Source organism: Mastigoproctus giganteus, chromosome 6 (assembly GCF_048544385.1).
Source record: "Mastigoproctus giganteus isolate SK-2022 chromosome 6, ASM4854438v1, whole genome shotgun sequence".
Taxonomy (NCBI): Eukaryota; Metazoa; Arthropoda; class Arachnida; order Uropygi; family Thelyphonidae; genus Mastigoproctus; species Mastigoproctus giganteus.
Window position 1 is genome coordinate 138,055,874 of NC_143580.1, and position 25,245 is coordinate 138,081,118.

The 25,245-nt window shown below is 37.7% G+C and overlaps 1 protein-coding gene across 2 annotated transcripts in view; it reads left to right on the top strand.

Moving 5' to 3' along the window:
* UGP (UDP-glucose pyrophosphorylase) overlaps positions 1–25,245 on the top strand; it is a 443,603-nt gene that overhangs the window by 126,275 nt on the left and 292,083 nt on the right. For both annotated transcript variants that reach the window (XM_090376515.1, XM_090376514.1), the window contains exons 11-12: positions 1,549–1,645; positions 24,533–24,611. In XM_090376515.1, coding sequence (XP_090232641.1) covers positions 1,549–1,645; positions 24,533–24,611 — 176 coding nt within the window. The remainder of the gene's footprint in view (positions 1–1,548; positions 1,646–24,532; positions 24,612–25,245) is intronic.

Here is a 25,245-nt window from a genome sequence, read left to right on the forward strand (position 1 = left end):
AAGTTTGCAAGAAATCTTCACTTCAAAGGGCCATAGATTTTAATGATACAAATGCATCAAATGTTTAAATTAAATGAATGTTTTGGTTGAATTTCATAAGCTACTGATTGTGAGGCTACACCAGCATGTCTAATCATGCTGGTGTAGCCTCAATAGCTGAAGTCATTACTGTTACTTTAATAATTATAAAATAAAGCTGAATTAGCATTTTAGCATTAGTAGAAGCATACAATGCAAGAAAGCAAGCTTATACAGCATCAGCCAAAAAAAAAAAAAAAAAAAAAAAAATGCTTCCCATTTCACCCATCCATTTGTTTGTCCACTTCTTCCTTGAATTTATTTAAGCTATCAATTTCCACAATGACAGATGAAAGTTTGTTCCAGCAATCAACTACCCAGTGGCTAAAGGCAAATTTTCACACATTATTTGTCAACTGTCTTTCCACAATTTCAGTTTATGCCCCCTCAGGTTTGTAATCTAAAAGAGAGGAAGAATCCCATCAGCATTGAACCTGCTCAATCCATTCAAGGCCTTATATGCCTCAATCAGATCACCTCACAGGTGCCTAGTCTCCAGACGCTGTAATTTGCAGAACTTAAGCCTTTCTTCGTAAGAGCACTGCTTTGTTCCCCTCACCAGTCTTTTGCCCTTCTATGTACTGACATTAGGTCTTATACCAAAAATCTTATACCAAGCAGTACAAAAAAGTACTGATCGCTGCATTCAGCATTATAAATGCTTATTGTACAGCCTGTGTTGTTAACATTTTCAGTTTCATAAAGCTCTACCAATATTTTAAATATAGCATTTTAGGGGATACACTAAATTCTATAAAATATAAAAAAAAAATTGTAAATTGTACACCTAATGTTTTAGACCCAAGTGTATTCTACAAACACTTGCTAAGTTCAACACCCATGAACAAAATCCATCTGCTTTAAAGGATTTTTTTGAGATTTGCATGGAATATTTGTTAAACAGTGCCCATTGTCTAAATATTTTTCTGTTAACATAATGTCAAATATAGCAATAGTAGGAAAGATAATGTCCAGCTGTATTTTATTGAATGCAGCTGAACATTATCTTTCCTACCACTGGCTTTTGAACAAAACAAGGAAGAATGTTTGTAGGAGATAAATAATGGAAAAGTTCCATGTAATATCAAAGTTAAATAAAATGCACTTCTACAGTATTTTGTAAATTAGGTAACGTTAACAAATCATTATTTTCATAGTTCTTGTTCATTTTAAGAGGCTTTCTTTGAATTTTCTGCTGAAATGAAGAATTGTGTTATTTTTATTTCTTAATATTTTTATTCATTGACTTCTAGCTTATGTAATCTGTTGACACTTTTAAATCAACATTAAAAAGCATTTTGTGATATTCTGTGAGGTAATAAAGTGAATTGAATGCTAACCATATTGTTATTTATGATTAGTGCAAAAGCAATTTGTTTATAATTTGGCAAATTTATTATAGTATCTGTGCTATTTTATATCAATTTTTTTTGTATCTAGTTATATTTAATACATGCATTGTTTTAATAGAATCTTCAATACCAATAATTTGTGGATTAAACTGAAATCTGTTGCAAGCCTAGTGAAAGAAGGTGGCTTAGATATGGAACTTATAATTAACCCCAAGGTATGGAAAATAAATTTTAGAGTAGGCTTCTATGTTTATTAAATACTTCCATTATACACTGCCTGACCATTTTATTAGGACCATGATTGTTGGCTCTAACATTCTGCTAACATATGTAATTGAAACATTTTCGTGGTGTGTGACATATACAAGAAAGTGTTATAATAGTAGTAGTAGTAGTAGTGGCATGTGATGCAAGAAAGCAAGTGTTTGAGCTTATGCAGCATCAGCCAAAAAAAAAAGAAAAAGATAATCACACCATTCCCTCCAAATGCCTGTCCAGTTCCTCCTTAAATTTATTTAACCTATCAACTTCCACAACGACAGATGGAAGTTTGTTCCAGCAATTAACCACCCGCTGGCTAAAGGCAAATTTCCGCACATCTGTTCTACATCTGTCTTTTCTTAATTTGAATTTATGCCCCTTTAGGGGCATTAGATAAAAGAACGGATCTTCTAAACAATAATGCTGTGAATGTGTAAGCTGTGAATGTGTAATCTGAAGAAGTGGAAGGATCCCATCAGAATTCAGCGTACTCAACCCATTCAAGGCCTTATACACCTCAATCAGATTACTGCGCAGGTGCCTAGTTTCCAGCCACTGCAATTTGCAGAACTTAAGCCTCTCTTGGTAAGAGGATCCCTTCATTCCCCTCACCAATCTTGTTGCCCTTCTCTGTACACGCTCAAGCAAATCTACATCCTTCCTAAAATGAGGCCTCTAGACCTGAATGCAGTACTCAAGGCGTGGCCTGACCATTGCCTTATACAGAGGGACAATCACCTCCTTTTCCCTGCTAGCAAAATTCCTGTATATCATTGACAAAACCACATGACCTGCCCTGGCAGCCTGTCTGCATTGCTCAGAAAACTTTATATCTGACTGCACAATTACTCCCAGGTCTTTTTCATTTTCTACCACCTTAAGTGTAGTACCACACAGTTGGTACATTTCTCTGGGGTTACTTCTACCCATATGCAGTACTTGGCATTTGTCAAGGTTAAACGTCAGTTGCCACTTCTTAGCCCATCTGCCCAAATTATCTAGATCCTGTTGCAGTAGCACACTGCCATTACTGTCATTAACTACCCTGCCAACCTTTGTATCATCTGCAAACTTCGACACTAAACCTGATATACCTTCATCAATATCATTGATAAATATACAAAACAGCAGAGGACCCAACACCGAACCCTGTGGGACTCCACTAATAACATTAGTCCACGAAGAGCAGCACCCATTAATTACCACCCTCTGTCTTCTCCCACTCAACCATCCTTTTATCTATTGTAGCAACTTACCCTTAATACCATTCTGCTCCAATTTGTACAATAGTCTTCCATGCGCAACAGTGTCAAAAGCTTTCCTGAAATCCAAATATATTATATCAAAATTATTTTTTGCTTCCAGTTCCTTTGTAACCACATCTAATATCCTATCAAATTATAAATCTTTGTGATCCAGCTAGTACTCAAATCAGTTCAGCAGCAATGAGAAACAGGCAGAATATCATAGACTTCCAAAAAAGTATGATGGTCAGTTCACATTTAGCAGGTGTTGTAGCAGAGAGGGCGACTACTGTGTTAATGACTGCTATGAGGACTTTTTTCACAGCATTATTGTTTAGAAGATCCCTTCTTTTATCTAATGCCAGAAAGTTTTTTTTTTTTTATATAGGTGGTCCTGAAGCCTAGACTAATTGTGGAAATTATTCTGAGTGGAATTGCTAAAGCTTTATGGAGATTAACAGCTACTATTTGTGTGGCCTACTTCCCAGCATTTGGACCGCCTCTTGTAATAGAAATCTGCAGGCTTTTCAGTTCTCCATTTTCAAATCTGCTGGCTGATAGAATAGATGCCTGAGAAATTTCTATTCAGTTGGTTCTGTATAATGTGCAACAGGTTGCAATCCACCAGTGCAATGGTATGTCACATTTCCAGCCATTAGCTAGCTACTTCATGGCATTTTTTTTTATTCTCTTCAGCTTCAGTTCTCCATTTTTTCACCATTTTTCTCACATCAGGTTTACTATTAATTATTAAAACCTGCCTTTCACTATTAACATTCCTTTTTTCTTTTTCTCACACATTTAAAACTACATCTTCACTCAAAATTACAGCTGTAACTCTGTTTTACACCTCAATTTTTTTGGTAAAATTTGCAAATATTTCTCTTCTGAATATCATAACTTCTTATATTTTTCAACTTCTTCAATCAGAACTGTCACTTTTGTGTAGGAGCCTTTTACTATTCATCCGTAACTCAGATTGTAATTATTCAAATTTATTTTCTTACAGCATATTTTAAAAATGCATGTGCTGCCTCCTCCTATTTATTTTGTTTATTCCAGCTCTTCCCACACTGACTGCTCTTTGATCTCATTGCTAAGCCGAGCTACACTACACTACAGGTGCCCTACATTGCAGTGTTCTCAATTTTAAGGGACACATACCTTGCTGTGTTGCTAATTGCTATTTGATGCTGTTAATTATAGAGAATTCTCCACTAAATTCTGCATGTTCCTATTTTAAAGTTCATACTTTCTTTTCTTACTTTTTATCTTTTATTTTTTTACACATAGACACCTTCCAGTATAAATTTACATACTTAATAATACTATATTTTCCAGTTGTTCGTTACTATATAAAAATAATTTTTAAAACTGAAGTCTTACAGTTAGTGTCAGTAACACAGGCAAACTGGAGGCAAGTTGTGTTCTGATTAGCCATGATTTGCACTTTTCAGCACTAATGGAAGAGTGCAAATGCGGAAGAAACCAAAGAGGAACTGGAATCATGCTGTTGTATACTGATAGTTTAGGTATTCTGGAGGAAATGCAGTGGTGTGTGTGGCATGTTTTTGTGGCAAACTTTTGGTTCCCAGATTCCAGTGGAGAGCATTGTTGATTGCCACAACATATCTGAACATTGTTGTGGATCAATTATACTTGTCAGTGTTTCATGTTTGCCCCCTATTGATGGGTAATTTCAGGTTGGTAATGTAATGCATCCAGTGCCAAATGTGTGGAAGTGTGCCAAACTATTTGAGGAACAGGAAGAAGACTTCAAGTGTCTGACCTGGCCACCCATTCTTGATCTAAATCTCATTGAGCAACTGTGTGATTATCTGGAAAGTCATGCTAGTCAGGCACAATCCTTTTCATATATCCCCTCAATGTGTGCACTTGTACATGGTGAGGGATCCTGCTAGTGATGCTGCTGGGCTTGCCATCAGCTAAGATTCATTGCCTATACCTTGGTTCCAGTGTTACATGATTGGAATCTGACATGTGCAACCATGTGCTGCAACCAGTGGAAACTTGGAAAGGAGGATCCTGGTGGGTAAAGAGACTCAGGCTTAATACACCACTTTGGCTCAGCTTCGACAAAACAGGATGTCCCAGACTGGCCGACTGGAATCAGTTGGTGGGTGGTCCTTACTGCTAAGGTCAAATGCATTTCAATAGGTCTCTTTCCCTTTGGTCATGGGATAGGGTCAAGAGTTATTGGAAATATGGGTAAGATGTTCTTAAGTGAACTTGGCATCCCATGTATGCAGTACCAGGCTAGTTTGCAAGTGGACATCCCATCATAGGGCTCTGTGGTGGATGAGGTGCTTGAAAAGGGCATCAGAAATTTATTTTACTCTTATGAGTAACTTAAATCCCTTTTTTTCTAATGGGGACCCAGCAGTGCTCCTGCCAAATTGAACAGATGATACTGACAACATTTTTGTAAAAAGAGCCAGAACTGAGGATCCACAATCAGTGACACTACTTTTCCTCATTCTCAATTTTACTGGCATGCAGGTAATCAGGAAAATGTCACCCTTCTTCATCCAGAAAGGATTACAAGGATTGCCAGGATCTCTAAAATCTATGAAAAGGCTATGATCTGGAGATCTTTTAGTTGAAGTCTCATGTGCTAAACAAGTTCTGAAAGTTGTATCCATAGGGGGAATTCCTATCACTATAACCCCCACTCCTATAAAATTGAACTCTTCACAAGGTGTCATATCAGAAAGGGATTTCTTCATGTCTTTGAAGAAGAGATCTGTTCTGAATTGAAAGATCAAGGTATTATAACTGTCAGGTTATAATACCTTGATCAAAGATGGGAATCTTGTTCCTACTCAAGTTCTCATCCTTACATTCAATATCCCATGGCTTCCAAGTTCCATCGAGGCAAGCTACTTAAACTGCCCAGTAAGAATATATATTCCAAATCCACTGAGGTGTTTTAAGTGCCAAAAAGTATACCAACTTGCAAACAGTCTGTCATGGTAACCCTGCTTGTGTTTGATGTAGTGCCAAAAACCATAAGAGCACAGCATGTCCAGCTTCAAAGATAGTACAAATTGCAAAGTTGAGCACTCTGCATACTCTCAAACATTCCAGCAGTGAAAGAAAGAAAAAGAAATTCAATAACTGAAAATAGAGCTGAATGTCTCCTATTAAGAGGCCAGAAAACACATCCAACTGGTAAATAGCAGCAAGCCATCATATGCTGTCAGAATCATTTACTGAGTTTGCTTAAACCAACTCAAATGAGCTAACCAGCTGCTACACTGTATCCATACCTCCTACACTACCACCTCTAAAAAAGTAAGTGAGAAGGAAAAGAGTAAAAACTGCTCCCATCTCAACCACAAGAACAAATGGAGGTAGAGGAGGAGGCAACAGAAGAATCAATCTTGGAATTTTTTGTAGAAATTGACACGGGACAGTGTCCATACTTTCTCAAAAAAGATAAATCTAAGACAGAAAAATAAGCCCTCAGCAATTCGTAAGGTGATCGATGCAACTATCAAATCTAAATAATGGCCACATTAAAATTCTTGCAGTGGAATCATTATGGATTCCATTGAAATAGTGATGACATAAAGTTTCTCCTGTGTATGCATGAGTCAACCTAATTTTGCTTATAGGAGATATTATAAAGGCAAACAAGGATCCTTATTTGTATAACTGTTCAGTTATTCACAAAGGCAGAGCTGGGTATGGACCTACCTGCAGAGGAGACTCCATTCTTGTGAATAACCATATCCCTTTATAATCTATGGTACTTACCACCAGCTTAGGGGCTGTAGCAGTTTGTCTTACAATAGGGTTCGTCTTAACTGTTTTCTCCATCTGTTTGCCATCTGGAAACAATATCCAAGATCTCATTAAACAGTTGCTGCTCACTTTTCTATTACTAGGAGATTTTATTAGACATCATACTCTATGAGGTAGTAAAAAATTCAGAGCTACAGAGCTCAATAACTTCCACGATTTTTTAATATATTAAAAAAAGTAAGAGATTATCTCAATCTTTTTTTGTGGAATGCTTCCAGTCAGTTCTCTCCCAAATGTGACGAATAAAATAAGATGAAAAAAGATGAAAAAAAAATGAATTAATGAATTCCCTCACTCATAGAGATATGACCAAATCTGATGCGCAACAGAATCGAAAGCCAAGAGCCCAAACCCGACCCCGAAACATATCAAAACACCGCAGCAAGACCATGAGTGCGAGAAGACATTGTGTCAGAATAAATAGTCAAAACTGCTTCCGATAATAAATAATTAAAATCACAATTAAAAAAAGTATAAAATTAAAAGGATTCAAAATAACAATTTGGATGAATACTCAAATTAAACGAAACAGCTGTGCATTTCGTTTAATTTGAGTATTCATCCAAATTGTTACTTTTAATCCTTTTAATTTTAATAGTGATTTTAATTATTTATTATCGGAAGCAGTTTTAACTATTTATTCTGACACAATGTCTTCTCGCACTCCTGTTCTTGCTGTGGTGTTTCGGGGTTGGGTTGGGGCTCTCAGCTTTCAATTCCATTGTGCATCGGATTTGGTCGTATCTCTATGAGTGAGGGAATTCATTAATTCGTTTTTTTTCATCTTATTTTATTCATCACATTTGGGAGATAATTGACAGGAAGCATTCCGCGAAAAATATTGAGGTAATCTCTTACTTTTTTAATCTATGAGGTAGTGCTCACGGAAGGGTCAGACTATTGAGGATGAGCTCAAAAAACTTTTATGGAAGTGATCATTTCCTCACAATATTCACCCTGTGCAGTGGGAGACTATGCCATGTGTTGAGGTTACAATGGTGGAAGATTGATCATGCTGATCGGAATGCCTTCAATCATCTGGAAACATTTAATACCACCGCAGTCAGCCAGGAGTCAGTTAGACTCAGTTAAGTACATCAAAAAAAGGATTGTCCAAGCAGTAGCAATTGCAATTCCAGTGAGATTAATTTGGTTAGCATTAGCATTAGTAGAGGCATTTGATGCAAGAAAGCAAGCTTATGCAGCATCAGCCAAAAAAAAAATAAAGTAAAATAAATAAATAAAAAATAACCACTTCCACTTCACCCCTCTGTTCGTTCGAAATACCTGTCCAGCTGAGCCTTAAACTTATTTAGGCTATCAACTTCCACGACAAGGGATGGAAGTCTGTTCCACCTACCAACCACCCGCTGGCTAAAGGCAAATTTCCGCACATCTATCCTACATATGTCTTTCCTCAATTTGAATTTATGCTTTCTCAGGTGATTATTCTGAGCAAGAGGAAGAATCCCATCAGCATTGAGCATGCTCAAACCATTCAAGGCTTTGTACACCTCTATCAGATCACCTTGCTGGTGCCTAGTCTCCAGACACTGTAATTTGCAAAACTTAAGCCTTTCTTCGTAAGAGCACCCCTTTGTTCCATTCACTAATCTTGTTGCCCTTCTCTGTACTTGTTCCAGCAGCTCTACATCCTTCTTGAAATGAGGCCTCCAGGCCTGTATACAGTACTCTAGGTGTGGCCTGACCATTGCCTTATAAAGTGAATAATCACCTCCTTATCCCTGCTAGAAAAATTCCTATATATCATTGACAATACACCATGAGCTACTCTTGCAGCCCGTCTGCAAGAGTAGTTTCCACGTTTTCCACCTGGTTTCCACTGGTTTCCACCTTTTCCAAAACCATGGTGGAATGCAGAATGCACAGCAGCAAAAAAGGCTCAAAAGAAGGTGTGGGGGATATTTCATTTGTTATCACACAACAGATAATCTAGTAGCCTTCAAATGTGCATGTGCTAAAGCACATAATATTAGACATCAGAGGCAGAAGGAATCTTGGATCCACTTCACATCTTCCATCACCCAGAGGATGAGATCTAAGTTCATTTTGGGCAAAGTCCAGAAAATGATAGACAGATACACATGCACCTTACATCAATCTTAGAGCATAATGGATGTGCAACTACAGACCCTGCTGCAACTACAAATACTCTAGGGAGACATTTGCTAAAGTGTCTACCAAAACATTAACTTCCTTGAGTTTCTGAGCCCTAAAAAAAAAACTGAAAAGCACCATTTGAAGTTATCTTCATGTAACTGCATTGGCCTACAATAAACCTTTCACAGAATGGGTAATGAAAGTGGCAGGTGTCTGTTTTCTTTGATATCGATAAAGCATATGACACTGCTTGGAGATTCAGAATTTTTAAAAGATATTTCCAACCTTGGTCTTGGGGGGGGAGGGCAACTTCCTCCAGCTGTAAACAGTACCCTCTTTGTTGAGACTTCAGCATCTTTTCACGTCATGAAACAAGTCTTATTGAAAAACAATTGCAGCATGCCATTGACTGTGTTGATGTTTGGGTAATGGCTAATTGGTTCAGATTTTCATCTCAAAATGTAGTCTGTGTACTCTTTTGTTAGAGGCAGATTCTTCACCCTGAACCAGAACTAAAGCTTGGATAAAACACTATCCCAGTAGCACCTGAAACAAAATTCCTGGGATTTATATTTGGTGAAAGGTTAATATTTTTACAACTTGTGTATATGTAGTAGTAATAGTAGTAAAGGAGGCATGCGATGCAAAAAAGCAAGCATATGAGCTTATGTGGCATCAGCCAAAAAAAAACAAAAAAAACACTAATTAGCATTAGTAGAGGCATTTGATGCAAGAAAGCAAGCTTATGCAGCATCAGCCAAAGAAAAAAAAAAAAACCACTTCCACTTCATCCCTCTGTTCGTTCGAAATACCTGTCCAGCTGAGCCTTAAACTTATTTAGGCTATCAACTTCCACGACAAGGGATGGAAGTCTGTTCCACCAACCAACCACCTGCTGGCTAAAGGCAAATTTCTGCACGTCTATCCTACATCTGTCTTTCCTCAATTTGAATTTATGCCCTCTCAGGTGATTATTCTGAGCAAGAGGAACAATCCCATTAGCATTGAGCATGCTTAAACCATTCAAGGCCTTAAACACCTCTATCAGATCACCTTGCTGGTGCCTAGTTTCCAGACACTGTAATTTGCAAAACTTAAGCCTTTCTTCATAAGAGCACCCCTTTGTTCCATTCACTAATCTTGTTGCCTTTCTCTGTACTCGTTCCAGCAGCTCTACATCCTTCTTGAAATGAGGCCTCCAGACCTGTATACAGTACTCTAGATGTGGCCTGACTATTGCCTTATACAAGGGAATAATCACCTCCTTATCCCTGCTAGAAAAATTCCTATATATCATTGACAATACACCATCAGCTACTCTTGCAACCCGTCTGCACTGCTCAGAGACTTCCATATCTGCTGCACAACCCCCCCCCCCAGGTCCCTTTCATTCTCTACCACTGTCAGTGTAGTGCCACAGAGCTGATACGTTGCTCTGGGGTTGCTGTTTCCCATATGTAGTACTTTACATTTGTCACTGTTAAACTTCATTTGCCACCTCTCAGCCCATCTGCTCAACCTTTCCAGATCCTGTTTCAGCAGCATAGGGTCAGTAGTGTACTTGACAACCCTGCCAACTTTCGTATCGTCTGCAAACTTGGACATTAAACTTGATATGCCATCATCAATATCATTTATAAATACAGAAAACAATAATGGACCCAACACTGAACCCTGAGGGACTCCACTAATAACATTAGTCCACGATGAGCAGTGTCCATTGATTACCACTCTCTGTCTTCTCCCCCTCAACCACCCCTTTATCCATAGCAGCAACTTGCCTCCAATGCCACACTGCTCCAATTTGTGCAGCAGTCTTCCGTGTGCAACAGTATCAAAAGCCTTTCTAAGATCCAAGTATATAATATGAAAGTTATTCCCTGCATTCAGTTCTTTTGTGACTGCATCATAGTATCCAATCAAATTGGTCAGGCAAGACTTCCCCTTAACAAAACCATGCTGTGTCCGAGCTATATCTGAAGTCTTGTCTAGATGATCCTGCAGTGCTTCTTTAACCAGTGGCTCCATTAATTTTCTTGGAACAGAAGTTAAACTCACAGGTCTATAATTACTTGTGTCAGCCTTTGATCCTCCTTTGTGAATTGGGATCACATTTGCACATCTCCAGTCTGTGGGTACCTCCCCTGAGTCCAAGGAAGCTCTCATAATTATGGCTAAGGGTTTGCTTACTTCCTTTGCTGCCTCCTTTAATATAACTGGATAGATCCCATCCACCCCAGGTGCCTTTCTTGTGTTTATCTTCAACAATTTCTCCTCCACTTTACTCTCAGTTATTACAAGATTCTTTAGCTTACTGCTAGAGTTGAATACACCTCTGGCATTGCCCTCTGAATAATTCATGTGTGAATTGTTCAGAGGGCAATGAATAATTCATGTGTGAATAATTCATGTGTGAATGTCGATGCAAAATATTCATTTAGTTTGTTAGCTACCTGAGCAGGGTCATCAACAGTTGACCCATCGATATCAAGTGGACCAATCTGATTCATCCCCTTCCTTCTAGAGTTTACATAAGTAAAGAACTCTTTGCTGTTTTTCTTTGCATCCCTTGCCAAAGATTTCTCGTAATCTGCCTTCGCCTGCCTAACCTCCTTTGTAATTTGGTTACAGATCAACTTGAATCTATCATAGGCTTCTATGTCACGTGTTAATTTGTATGTATCCCGTGCATTTTCCTTCTCTGCCATATGTCTCATTAGTTCATCTGACATCCATTTAGGTTCTTTGAATGCTTCCCATTTTGAATTTGCTGTTGGTAACATCATCAGTTGGCCCCACTGTATAGAATTTCAATACTGTATCAGTCCATCGTAGTCACCTTTACGAAAGCAATAACCCTTCCCTTTACCCCTAATGGTAGTTACCTCTTTGAGTAAATCCCACTTCAGCACACTGTGATCACTGCCACCTAATGGTTCATTTATCTGCAGATTCTTAATGCATGAAGAATCACTACTGATAATCAAATCAAGAGTATTACTCCCTCTAGTTGCCTCCCGAACATGCTGATGTAGAAAACAATCATCCAATAAATCCACAAAAGCCTTGCTAGTGTGTGAGTGACCAGCCCCCAAATTCCAGTCAATATCTGGGAAATTAAAATCCCCCATTATAAGACTCTCTGAATTACTGGCCCACTCTATTTCCCTGTACAGTTTCTTATTATACTCATCAGAGTCATTAGGCCTATAGCACACTCCTACTCTCAATTTTGATCTCCCAATGCTTATGTCACACCAAACTGACTCGACACTGCACTGTCCAGCGATGTCGACTGGCTTCACTTCCTTGGATTTTATGTGTTTCTTAACTAATAGCATAACCCCTCCTCCCTTCCTATCCTGTCTATCCTTTCTGTAGACGTACTCCCCAAATTCCAGTTCTGCATTACTTATATCTGTGTGACACCACGTCTCTGAAATCCCAACAATATCTGCCTTTGATGTTTTGAGCAATACCTCAAATTCATCAAATTTATTTACTTAACTTCTAGCATTGGTGTACACGCAAGTATACATGCATCTATTTCTATTCTTAGCTACCCTAACACAACCCATGTGTTTACTTGTACCGCAATGACTAACAGCAGTCTCTGAAATATCCTGCATCTTGTTTTTCAGGCTTCTGCTCATTCCAATAGAAGCAGTGCAAGAATCTCTTTCTCCTCTGCCAGTGGCTACTGTTAATCTATTAGGCTTTGTCTCCCCCCCAGGCTAGCAGTTTTCCGACCCACCTAACACTGCCTCGATAGCATCAGCAAACATTCTTGCCCCCTTTCTATTTAAGTATATCCCATCCCTGTAGAAGCAGTCTCTCCTGTTAACAAGTACAGACCAGGCTGAAAAAAATTCTACCCCTTGAGCCCTGCACAATCTTTCCAGGGCTGAATTGATTGACAAGGCTCTCATCATATACTCCCTCCTATCGTGTCTGGGCAGAATTGCAGACACTTTCAAATTCAACCCTTATTCACGGCTTTTTTTCAACAGTGACCTGTACTTGTTAAGTAATTCTGCCGGTCTCCTACTCTTGATATCATTAGTGCCAACGTGTACAACTATATCACCTTTTGTGTCCTTAAAAGATGATATCCGCTCTACAATGTCATTAACCTTTGCCCCTGGCAGACATACCCTGGTCCTATTCCACCTATCCTTTTTACAAAGCATGTTCCCCGTTTCCCTGACAATAGAGTCACCAACAACTACTAGTTCCTGTGGGACCTGCGCATTCTGCCTTGGGGGTTGCCGCTGTGTTGCATGATGACCAAGTGCAAGCTCTGCCACTGATGTGTGCAGCTGAGAGCTTGTTGGGCCCCTCAATTTAGTTCCTTCGAGGGCATCCATCCTGTCTTTCAAGCTCTCATATAGGCCCATAGCAATGCTGAGTTGTTGCCTGATTTCGATACACTCTTTGCATCGCGCACACACAAAGACATCCCCCATGGTAATATCATGTCCCGTACCTGAATGCTCCACAAACATCATGCAATCAGTGCATTTTAAAAGGCTGTGATTCAGAAGGCAACTGCCCCCCCTTAGTTCTCCTCTAAGCCACAGTACTTCCATTAGCTTGAGCCTTTTGCTTTGCAGCTCTGGTCTGAGTCATGATTTCTATTAATTTCAATAAAATTTCAATTTCAGTTCAAAATTATAACCCTAAACTTGTATCCCAACACGGTTATAACGGTATATATATTTTTCAGTGTCAAGTATTAATTTTCTATGAGTTCCCTTTATATAACTTCCGTATCAGTTATGTATTAATTTATTATGTTACATTTGTAATCTAAGTCGTTATATGTATTTAGTTAAAAGTACAATTTAATTGACAACGAAGTTCAACAAGTTTAATAGATTCTACTGATCAACTGACAATATTATAACCTATACTATATTAACGCTAGGTATGGCAAAGACGACAAGTTACAAACGGTAAATCTACGGACACTTAAGTATTAATTAACTTTCAAATCTCGCTATCTCAATTCAGAATAATCTAACGAACCTTTCTAGGTCTATAAGCTATTACAGAAAATAATTTGATGTAAAAAATATTCAATAAAGTGGCTAAATATGGCTAAAAAACGTCTCGTTCAGCGGAGTTGCAACTTGTAACACGTGGCTTTGATATCCTTACCGATACTTTTATGCAATTACAAGGCCGAGTAAAGAATAAATACACCAGATTAATCAGAAAATTACAAAATAATGCTATACTACTAAATTTAAATCAAAAGTTTTAGAAAAACAATAATTTCAAATCAATAAATAAGAAAAATCCACTTAGCCGCTTTGAATACGTCTGGCTCCTACTAGCCTTGTCAGCAGACTTCACACATCTATTCCCTCTAAAAGTTTGTACAGTTCCTCCTTGAATTTATTTAAGCTATCAACTTCCACAGTGACAGATGGAAGTTTTTTCCAGCAATCAACTACCCGATGGCTAAAGGCAAATTTCCGCAATCTATTCTGCAACTGTCTTTCCTCAATTTGAATTTATGCCCCCTCAGATTTGTAATCTGAGCAAGCAGAAGAATCTCATCAGAATTTAGCATGTTCAACCCATTCAAGGCCTTATACACCTCAATCAGATCACCTCATAGGTGCCTAGTCTTCAACTGCTGTAGTGTGCAGAACTTAAGCATTTCTTGGTAAGAGGGCACCTTCGTTCCCCTCACCAATCTTGTTGCCCTTCTCCGTACGTGCTCAAGCAAATCTACATCCTTCCTAAAATGAGGCCATCAGACCTGTACACAGTACTCAAGGGTGGTCTGACCATCACCTTATGCAAAGGGATAATCACCTCATTTTCCATACTAGCAAAATTCCTGTATATCATTGACAATACCCCATGACCTGCTCTGGCAGCTTGTCTGCATTGCTCAGGAAACTTCATATTTGACTGCACAATTACTCCCAGATCTTTTTCATTTTCTACCACCCTAAGTATAGTACCACACAGTTGGTATGTTTCTCTGGGGTTACTTTACCCATATGCAGTAATTTCCATTTGTGAATGTTAACCCATATGCAGTAATTTCCATTTGTGAATGTTAAACTTCAGTTGCCTCTTCTCAGCCCATCTGCCCAAATTTTATATATCCTGTTGCAGTAGCACGCTGCTATTACTGTCATTAACAACCCTTCCAACCTTTGTATCATCTGCAAACTTCAACATTAAGCTTGAATTGCATTCATTAGTATCATTAATAAATATACAAAACAACAGTGGGCCCAACACCAATCCCTGGGGGGACTCCACTAATAACATTAGTCCACGAAGAGTGTTCATTAATTACCACTATCTGTCTTCTCCCACTCAACCACCATTTTATCCATTGAAGCAACTTACCCTTAATACTATACTGGTACAATTTGTACAGTAGTCTTCCATGCACAACAGTGTCAAAAACTTTCCTGAAATCCAAGTATATGATATCAGAATTAATTTTTGCATCCAGTTCCATTGTAACTACATCATTGTATCCAATCAAATTTGTCAGAAAAGACTTTCTCTAAACAAACTCGTGCTGTGTCTGAATTTTTACTACAGTCTTGTCTAGATGATCTTGTAATGTATCTTTAACCAGTGACTCCATTATTTTACCCGGAACAGAAGTTAAACTAACTTGTCTGTAATTACTTGTGTCACTCTTTGAACAAAAGGTAACCCCTTTGTGAATTCGGGTCACATTTACACATCTCCAATCTATGGGGACTTCCTCTGAGTCTAAGGATGCTCTCATAATTATGGCTAAGGGTTTACTTACTTCCTTTGCTACCTCCTTTAATATAACTGGGTAGATCCCATCTACCCCAGGTGCCTTTCTTATGTTTAACTTCAACAATTTCTCCTCCACTTTGCTCTCAGTTATTACAAAATCATTAGGCACACTGCAACAGTTTGATAAATTTCTGGCGTTTTCCTCCCTTAATAACTCCTCATGTGTGAATGTAGATGCAAAATACTCATTCAGATTATCAGCTATCTGAGCAGGATCATCAACAGTTGAACCATCGATATCAAGTGGACCAATCTGATTCATCCCCTTTCTTCTATAGGTTATATAAGTAAAGAAGTCCTTGCGGTTTTTTTAACATTGTTTCCCAAAGATTTCTCGTAATTTGCCTTCGCTTGCCTAACTTCTTTTGTGACTTGATTACAGACTAGTTTATATCTGCCATAGGCTTCTGTGTCACTTGATAATTTATATGCATACCATGCATTTTCTTCTCTGCCACAAGTCCCATTAGTTCATCTGACATCCATTAGGCCTAAACCTTGAACAGTATTTCTTAGTTGGTATGAAAAGCCTAGTAGCCTCCAAGATTAAATCCCTGAAGGCTTCTCATTTAGAATTCACCATTGGTAACATCATCAGTTGATCCCACTGTATAGGATTTAAAAACTGCCTGAGAGCACTGTAGTCACCTTCACGAAAACAAGAACCCTTTCCTTTACTCTTGATGGTAGTTACATCTTTAAGGAAATCCCACATCAGTACACTGTGATCACTTTCACCTAATGGTTCCTTTATCTGCAAATTCTTAATGCATGAATAATCACTTATGATAACCAGATCAAGAATATTACACTCTCTGGTTGCCTCTTGAACAAGCTGCTGCAGAAAACAATCATCCAATAAATCCACAAACGTCTTGCTTGTGTGTGAATGACCAATCCACAAGTTCCAGTCAATATCTGTGAAGTTGAAATCCCCTATTATAACACAGTCTGATTTACTTGCCCATTCTATTTCTGTGTATTATTGTTCATTGTAATCATTGAAGTCATTGTGCCTCTAATATACTCCTACTCTAATTTTTGTTTTCTCAGTTCTTAATGTCAATCAGACTGACTCAACATTGTACTGTCCATCTATATCAAGTGGATGTACTTCGTTAGATTTTGTTTTTCTTAATTAACAGCATAAACCTCCTTCCATCCTTCCTTCCTTCCTATCCTGTCTGTCCATTCTGTACACATTGTACTCCCCAAATTCCAATTCTGCACTGCTTATATCTGTGTGACACCATGTCTTTGATATCCCAACAATATTTGCCTTTGATTTCTTGACCAGCACTTCAAATTCATCAAATTTATTTACTATACTTCTAGCATTGGTGTACATGCAAGTATACAGGGTGTCTCAAAAATATTGGTACAAACGTTTAGGGGAGGTAGGTAACATCTAAAGGAATGTGAATTGCATAGGAACCCATAACCGGAAACATCACTGGAAAGTAGTAGCAGAGGCACAAGAAGCAGAAATGATACAAGACAGTAATTAGTGGCAAACATTTATTTGACATAATATTAACAATGGAGTACGAGATGGATGTTACAACATGATGTTACAACAGATGCTCGAAGGTTCCACCATGAGACACGATGCATGCGTGACACCGATGCAGCATGGATTGGCGGACACGGTCGAACACACCTAGAGTTTCTTTGACAGTAACTGCAGCGCAGACAAGTCTCGCCACGAGATCCATTTCTGTCTCCACAGGCAATTCATACACGATAGATTTGAGGGCCCCCACCGAAAGAAATCAAGGTTCGATAAATCAGGTGAGCGTGGGGGCCAGGCAATGGGTCTACCACAGCCAATCCATCGACGCCCAAAACACCTGTTCAAATGGTCACGAACACACCTTCCATAATGGGCAGGTCCCCCATCATGTTGAAACCAAATGTTGTGTCTCACATTTGCTGGAACATCATCAAGTAACCATGGTAGAACTTGTTCAAGAAAGATCCGATATTTAGCGGAGTTCATGCAGGATGGTAACAGGTATGGGCTGACTAAGTAATCACTGACCATACCTGCCCACACATTTATTGCGAAGCAATGTTGTGCCACATGGGGGCGCACACCGTGTGGGCCCTCTGCTAATCCATACACTAGGTGCATGTCTACCAGCTCACAGTTCATATATCAATGCATGCTCTTCGTGCGGTGACTACTGCTTGAATGAGTAAACCAGAAATTTTCCCTCTCGCAAAGTGATGAACAGCGCCATGTACCAACTTACGGTGACGTTTCCGGTTATGGGTTCCTATGCGATTCACATTCCTTTAGATGTTACCTACCTCCCTTAAACGTTTGTACCAATATTTTTGAGACACCCTGTATATGCACCTATTCTTATTCTTAGTTACTCTAACACAGCCCATATATGTTTATTTGTTTCATGATGATTTCCACCAGTCCTTGTTTCCCCCCCAGCACCCCACCTTCCAGGCCGCTGTTCAATCTAATAGAAGTAATGCAGGAATCATTTTCTCCTCTTAATAAGCCTTCAAAAATGTTTATAGGACACATCACACCATTACTCTATCAGATCTCTTGAATGATAGAGATGATCTTACAGATGTTTTCACCTTCCTTTAAGATATTAATTTATACCATCTCCTCTAAGGAAGTAAGCACAAGCAACAGACTAACCGAATGAAGTATGAATCAGACTAAAAGGATTAACAGAAATTCAAAGTAAGCACCTCTGAAACATATCATATCCTATGAACTGGCACATTATGACTAACGTAGTCCGTGCACCATTAAACCGTAACACAACCAACTTTCACCTCTGCCTGCAACTACTATTAACCTTTTAGTCTGTGAATCTCCCCAAGCTAATAGTTTTCCAACCCACCTAATGCTGCCTCGATAGCATCAGAAAACACTCTTGCACCCTTTCTATTTAAGTGTATCCCATCCCTGTAGAAGCACTCTCCTGTTAACAAGCACAGACCATACTGAGCAAAATTCTACCTCATAAGTCTTGCACAAATCCCTCCAGGGTCGAATTGATTGACAAGGCTCTCATCATATACTCCCTCCTATTGTGTCTGGGCAGAATTGTAGACACTTTCAAATTTAACCCTAACTCACAACTTTTTTTCAGCATTGACCTGTACTTCTTAAGTAAATCTGCAGATCCCCTACTCTTAATGTCATTAGTGCTAAAATGTACAACAATATCACCCTTAAAAGATGATATATGTTCTATAACATCATAAACTTTTGTCTGTATCAGACATACACTGGTCCTATTCTACCTATCCTTTTTACACAATATATTACCTGTCTCCTTGACAATAGAGTTATCAACAATAACTAACTCCTGTGGAACTTTCACATTCTGCTTTGGAGATTGCTGCTGTGTTGCCTGATTCTCCAACATTCTTGTCCCCATTGCACAGCAGTTAAACTTATAGGTCTGTAGTTATCCTCTCTATCCAGTTGTTTCCAAGCATCTTTCAAGGGTATTATGGAACTACTGTATTAGATATGCACAATTCCTGCACCGGCCATTACTAAATCTAATTTCTAATGTAAAACTCCTGTCTCTCTTTGCTCATACAAAGTGGGTTTGTTTACCACATAAGGTGCGTAAATTGTGAGGTATGTTACATTGGTAAATATGGCATGAGATTGGAAAACCACATCCATCAGCACAAGGAGGCTGTTGGCACTGCTAATTTTACTCAATTTGTTGTTGTTGAGCATTACTGTACTGAAAAACACAGATAACCTTGGCCCCTGCAATAATACTGAGATTGTCAGTCACTCTTTACAATTTCTGTTTTCATTTACGGCTTGAAGCACTGTATTTTTATGACTGGGTACAATTTTAACTTTGATAAATTTGTTAAAATTTATTAAAAGTTAATTTTTTAATTAACTTTTAATAAATTTTCTTTTAATATTATGGAGTCTATATCTTATAAGATGACAGGCAGCGGTGCACTTGGAATACTGTTGCTAATGCACATCCTTTATCACTGCCACATTCTGATTATGCTTCCCCCCCATCATATCCTCCTTTTTTACCCTCTGCCACATGACAAACCTGCTGTTTGCCATATTGTTCCATGCTCTAGTTATTGACAAAGAGGTGTCCTGGCTAAAAAATTCCTTATTTATGTTTCTGATTTTATCCTTTTTTTCTATTATGCATGATTACTAGTATATCAAAAATTCACATTGCTTGAAGATTTTTTAAAGACAGTATAGGAATAAATAGAATTAAAGATTTTTATTTTTAAAGACAGTATGGGAATAAGTAGAATTTTAAAACTGAATGCTTTTTTATTCCTAAAAAATCTTTCATATATTATGAATAAGGTTAATAACAGCTTAAAACCTTCAAATAAAAAAAAAAGAGAAGGAGAATTTACATTGTATATCTAAAATAAACAGTTTAGTTGAATTAATCACAATTATAGACATCTGTAGAATAGAATTTTGGAAATTTGCCTTTAACCAGCGGGGCTTTGATAGTTGGAACAAACTTCCATCTGTCATAGTGGAGTAAATACGTTCAAGGCAGAACTACACAAGTATTTGGAGTGAATGGATGGGTGAAATGGGAAGGTTTTTTATTTTTAATTTTTTTATTTTATTTGGCTGATGCTGTATAAGTTTGCTTTCTTGCATCATATGCCTCTACTAATGCTAATACTAATCACTCTTAAACCATGTGAAATTAATAATGCTGAAACTGCAGCACATTACATATTTCAGTAACTATTGCTGTTATAATATAAAAAAAACAAACTGTCCAGATCAATTAAATTAAATGAAAGAAACCTACTTTCACCATGGAAGAGATCCCACAATCCTTTGCAAGGTTGGTATGATGCTGCCGCTGCCTATGTTACATTAAATGACTAAAAATATCATTCTCAAATAAAGACAAAAGCAGAATCTCAAATAAGAAATTACCTAAAATCAAAAAGTAATAAGAATGTCTTATTTCAATAATGAACTGTTGAAAAGCAGACAAGCATTCACTGGTGCCCCGATATGACAGAACAAACAAAGAGAAATAACTAATCTGCAGAAAAACTAACTCAAATAAGGCCAGCTCTCTTCATATTAACTTAAAAAAAAACTAAACATACAAAATGTAAATTTTTATTCAGCCAATGACAAATTGAGAGAATCAAAAAAAAATGTAAATATGCAAAATAAAATTACTAAATCAAACTACTGAAGAAAACAATTAAATAAATAAAATAAATGAAACAGTATCAAATAATATTGGTTAATATATACAGGGTGATTCACTACCAGTGCGACAAACTTGCAGGAGGTGTTAGGGGGCACAAAGACGAATCGGAATCACATAACATTGCAGGGTCCGAAATGCCTTCATCATGCGGTAGAGGACGTTGAACGGGAGGTCGTGTGAACAGCGATCCCGCTGGAAGTCAGCATTTGTGAACCATTTCTGTTGAAGAAACCAAGTAGCAAAAGTCCTCCAGAGTGGACAATCTGCAGGCTCCAGTGATTGGACGCGTTGCAGATGGTATGAACTCATTTGGTTTGTTGACAGTATCCTCCATACAGTGGATTGGGAAATACCCAATCGTTAGCCTATCACTCGAGTACTCGTACTCGGATTTTCTTCTGCAAGACGTAGGACATTCTCCTCATTGTCTGGCGTCCTCGTCGTTCGCTCTCGATTCATGGTACCTTTCGTGAAACAACCAGTCTCACGTAACCTTCTGTACACACGTGCGAAAATTGTATGATGAGGAGCACGCCTGTGCGGGAAACATTCCTGGTACAAGCGCAGAGCGGCGTGCCCATTACAGTCTGCAGCTCCATAAGTGAGGTGCATGTCGGCCAATTCAACGTTTGAATACTCGTCCATCCTACTGCCTCGGGAACCGGTTCGCAAATGCTGACTTCCAGTGGGATCGCTGTTCACGCGACCTCCCGTTCAATGTCCTCTACCGCATGACGAAGGCATTTTGGACCCTGCAATGCTATGTGATTCCGATTTGTCTTTGTGCCTCCTACACCTCCTGCAAGTTTGTCGCACTGGTAGTGAATCACCCTGTATATATATATATATATATATATTTTTTTTTTTTTTTTTTTTTTTAATATAGTAACAGCAATAATTACCTAAATATGTAACATGCTGTAGTTTCAGTATTATTAATTTCACATTATTTAAGAGTGATTAATTCAACTGAATTGTTTATTCAGTACAAAGATAATTTAACAGTTTACAGCATTAAATTGTGCCAGATACTAGATGTACCTGGCATAACATATGCCATCTTTCTGATTATGGCGTAAATATTTTAATCTAGATTCTTCAGTCTTCACCATTCTTGTTTAGCAGTGATATAATCTACAGTAGTCACCTGTGGGATATATGCATATGTCTCTCTTTGCAGGTGGTTCCCCATCTTCTCCAAAAAATATTGCAGCGACCTCCATTTTGGATGTAGGTGCATTATATTGTCTCTCAACCATCTCCTCCAATTGTTGCATTACTTCGGCCACACATCCTTTGTTTGATTGTCTTTCAAGCTGTTTTGTTGTTGCTTCAGCAGAATCGAAAATACAAAGTTGTCCATATCCTCGCTTATTTGCCTCGTTTGGATATAGTGGTGAGACCAAATGGTAAATCTTGCCGTGTATTCTAAAACAGTATGGACAATTTCCAGGCAGTGATTTAATCTCTGCACCCATTTATGTGAATTCCATTGCTGAGTTGTACTCCCGTATGTGTTCTCTGTAGTTATTTGCTTCATGTGTATCCCCTATAAGCAGCTCTCGTAATAGAGTAGGTGTCTCAGACAGTGGGTCAATGAAACCTTCCATCATGACAGCATTTAGTGTATTTATTCAATGTGTTTAACTCATGTCTCCAATATCTTGCATTGCAATACTCACAGTTGTAACATATTTCCTATGTCATGCTCTTCCACATTAATTACAGCTTGTTGATTATTCGCATCCGGTACTTCTATTTGATTAGTCCTACAGCATCTTCTCATTTCCAATCTTGCTTCTCTTCCTTCAATGTTTTCTGTCCATCTTCGTAGTCGCAGAGCCTCATTTCAATCTCTTAGTCTATTAGATCTCTCCTCTAATGTTTCATTAGCATTTCTTCTACATTTTCTCAAAGTTATTATACACTGTTCAGCCATTTTTACATGTATTAAAAGTTAGAACGGTTTATTAAAATTGAAGATAGATAAAATAAACAGTTAAAATAAAAATACATCGATAGCTTTCAGGTATCGGTTGCCTTTCTTCAGTCGAAAAATGTTAGTACAAAAATATGGTGGTCATGCGAGGTGAACCGGGTGCTGGCAACAATTAGCAGCTGTAAAAATGTTAATACAAAAATTAATAAAGAATACCCGGTGTGGTGGTCATGCGAGGTGAACGGGTGCTGGCAACAATTAGCAGTTGGAAAATTTGGGCAGCATACCTAAGCGTTTTATATATATAGATACGTTTTATATATATATAATTTATCCCAAAAGGGATTAATTTAAAATGAATTTATTTTCAGGTAATTTTTGAATCCATTTAACTGTCTGATGCATTGGGTTATGCCTGCACTTAATGCTTCTAAATACAGAAATCTTTGTCCCTGCAACAGTGCCTTGAGCTTGAGGAATAGATCATAATTGCAAAGAATCATATCAAGACTATAAAGTAGATGTGATGTCCTTTCCGCTGGTAATGTGAAAACAAGCTGTATAGCTTGTTTTCATGTGTGTGATGTAAAATGCCTTACCGTTGTCACGGAGTACAAGCACACTAGCTTCCAACTGCCACTTCTGATGAATTTTTGGGCATAATTTCTTCATATATCTCCAGTTATTAAAATGGTCATCATAGCCTATAATGCTCTCACAGTTATAGGCCATAATGACTGTTTCTCCTTTAATTGTTGCCAGTGATATTCAGAGCAGCATGGCAAAGATGGATGCTTCTGGTGAGCTGATTGCAACATCAGAGCAGTTAAAAATTGCATATTGTTGCTATTTCATCAATAGCAACAATATGTTTTAAAACTCTTCGCCTTCTTGTCAGTAATGTGCAAGTAATTGTTGCACTTTCTTTACACTCTGATAGCAAATGTGGGACCCATTGGGCAGTGGTGATCTTTCATATTTGTAACACTTAAGTTAAAATTTGTTGAATGGATCATTTAAATATTCTGGGTTCTTTTGCTATTTCTTTACAGGTTGTGTCTGTCTTCCTTCAAAATGGTGGTAATAATGTCTGCTAATGTGTCATCCATAGATGTTTCTGGTCTACTTGAGTGTTGGCTGTGTGCTAATTAGTCAAGAGTGAACCAAGTCATATATATATGACTTGGTTCACTCTTGACTTTCCACACATTACCTGCAAGAATTCATAAATTTGTGTTAGCATTCAACCATGTTAAATTTTGTAATATAACAGATTTTTGTTATGAAATTTGAATCTGACCCAAAACAATATCACCATCCATTTTTAAAAGCCTCTACACAGACATTGAATGTAGGAACTCTGTTTCAAGCACATTAATGCTGATGTTAAACTTCAAATTATTATCTTGATAAATGTGAGGATAATGATTTTGCATATTGAATGAGAAGTACATGTGTAGTGTACATTACTTTTGGATTAACGATCATATGAATGTTTGGTTATTGTCTTGCAAATATTATTTGAAATATTTTAAAGTTTATTATATTATAAAGAATATTTTGAAATATGCCTCTGTTATTGCTTGTAGAATCCTTTATTTTAATAATTTCTTAATTTCAATATTGATTCTTCAAAAGTTTTAATTTGTTATAAATTTTAAGCACTTAGATTATGGGCTGAATGTTATCCAGTTGGAGACAGCTGCTGGTGCTGCCATGAAGGATTTCGAAAGAGCAATAGGTATCGTAATGTTTTTTTGAACTGAGAAATGGTTGATAATTATTTTCTTTTATTATATTTTATATATAAACTTCTTTGTTTGTCATGGAACTATATTTATTAATTTTGTAATTATTATTATTAATTATATTTTTAAGTTGTAATAAATGTGGATTTTCAGAAAATCCTGAAGACCAAAATAGCACTGATACTCAAATCAAGAATTACTGGAACTAGTGCTAGTGTAGAATCAGTGGTGTAATGATATGATGGTACTGCCAGCAAAATTCCACAAGCCCAGGATACTTTTGGTCCTGCCATCTAATTTTATAATCATCAGGTGGGGATCCTATCAGTGAACTTTTACTGTAGACCATTTTGCTCATAGCCACATCACTGTAGAATACGCTTTTTTGGTAAGAATTTTATTGAATGCCATATTCAAATATTTAAAAAATTTTCATGTAAGGTATCTGTATTTCACCGGGTTTCTTATAAAATTCTCTCTACAGCAGTGTTAAAGTGTTTATGGTTCTACAGTAAATTCTACAGTTTGTGGTTCTATAGCTTTCAATAAATTCTGCCCCTATGCTTTCCTTTCCAGAAATTGCCAATTATTAACACCAGTGAATCATCACATCTCAGCATAGATTGT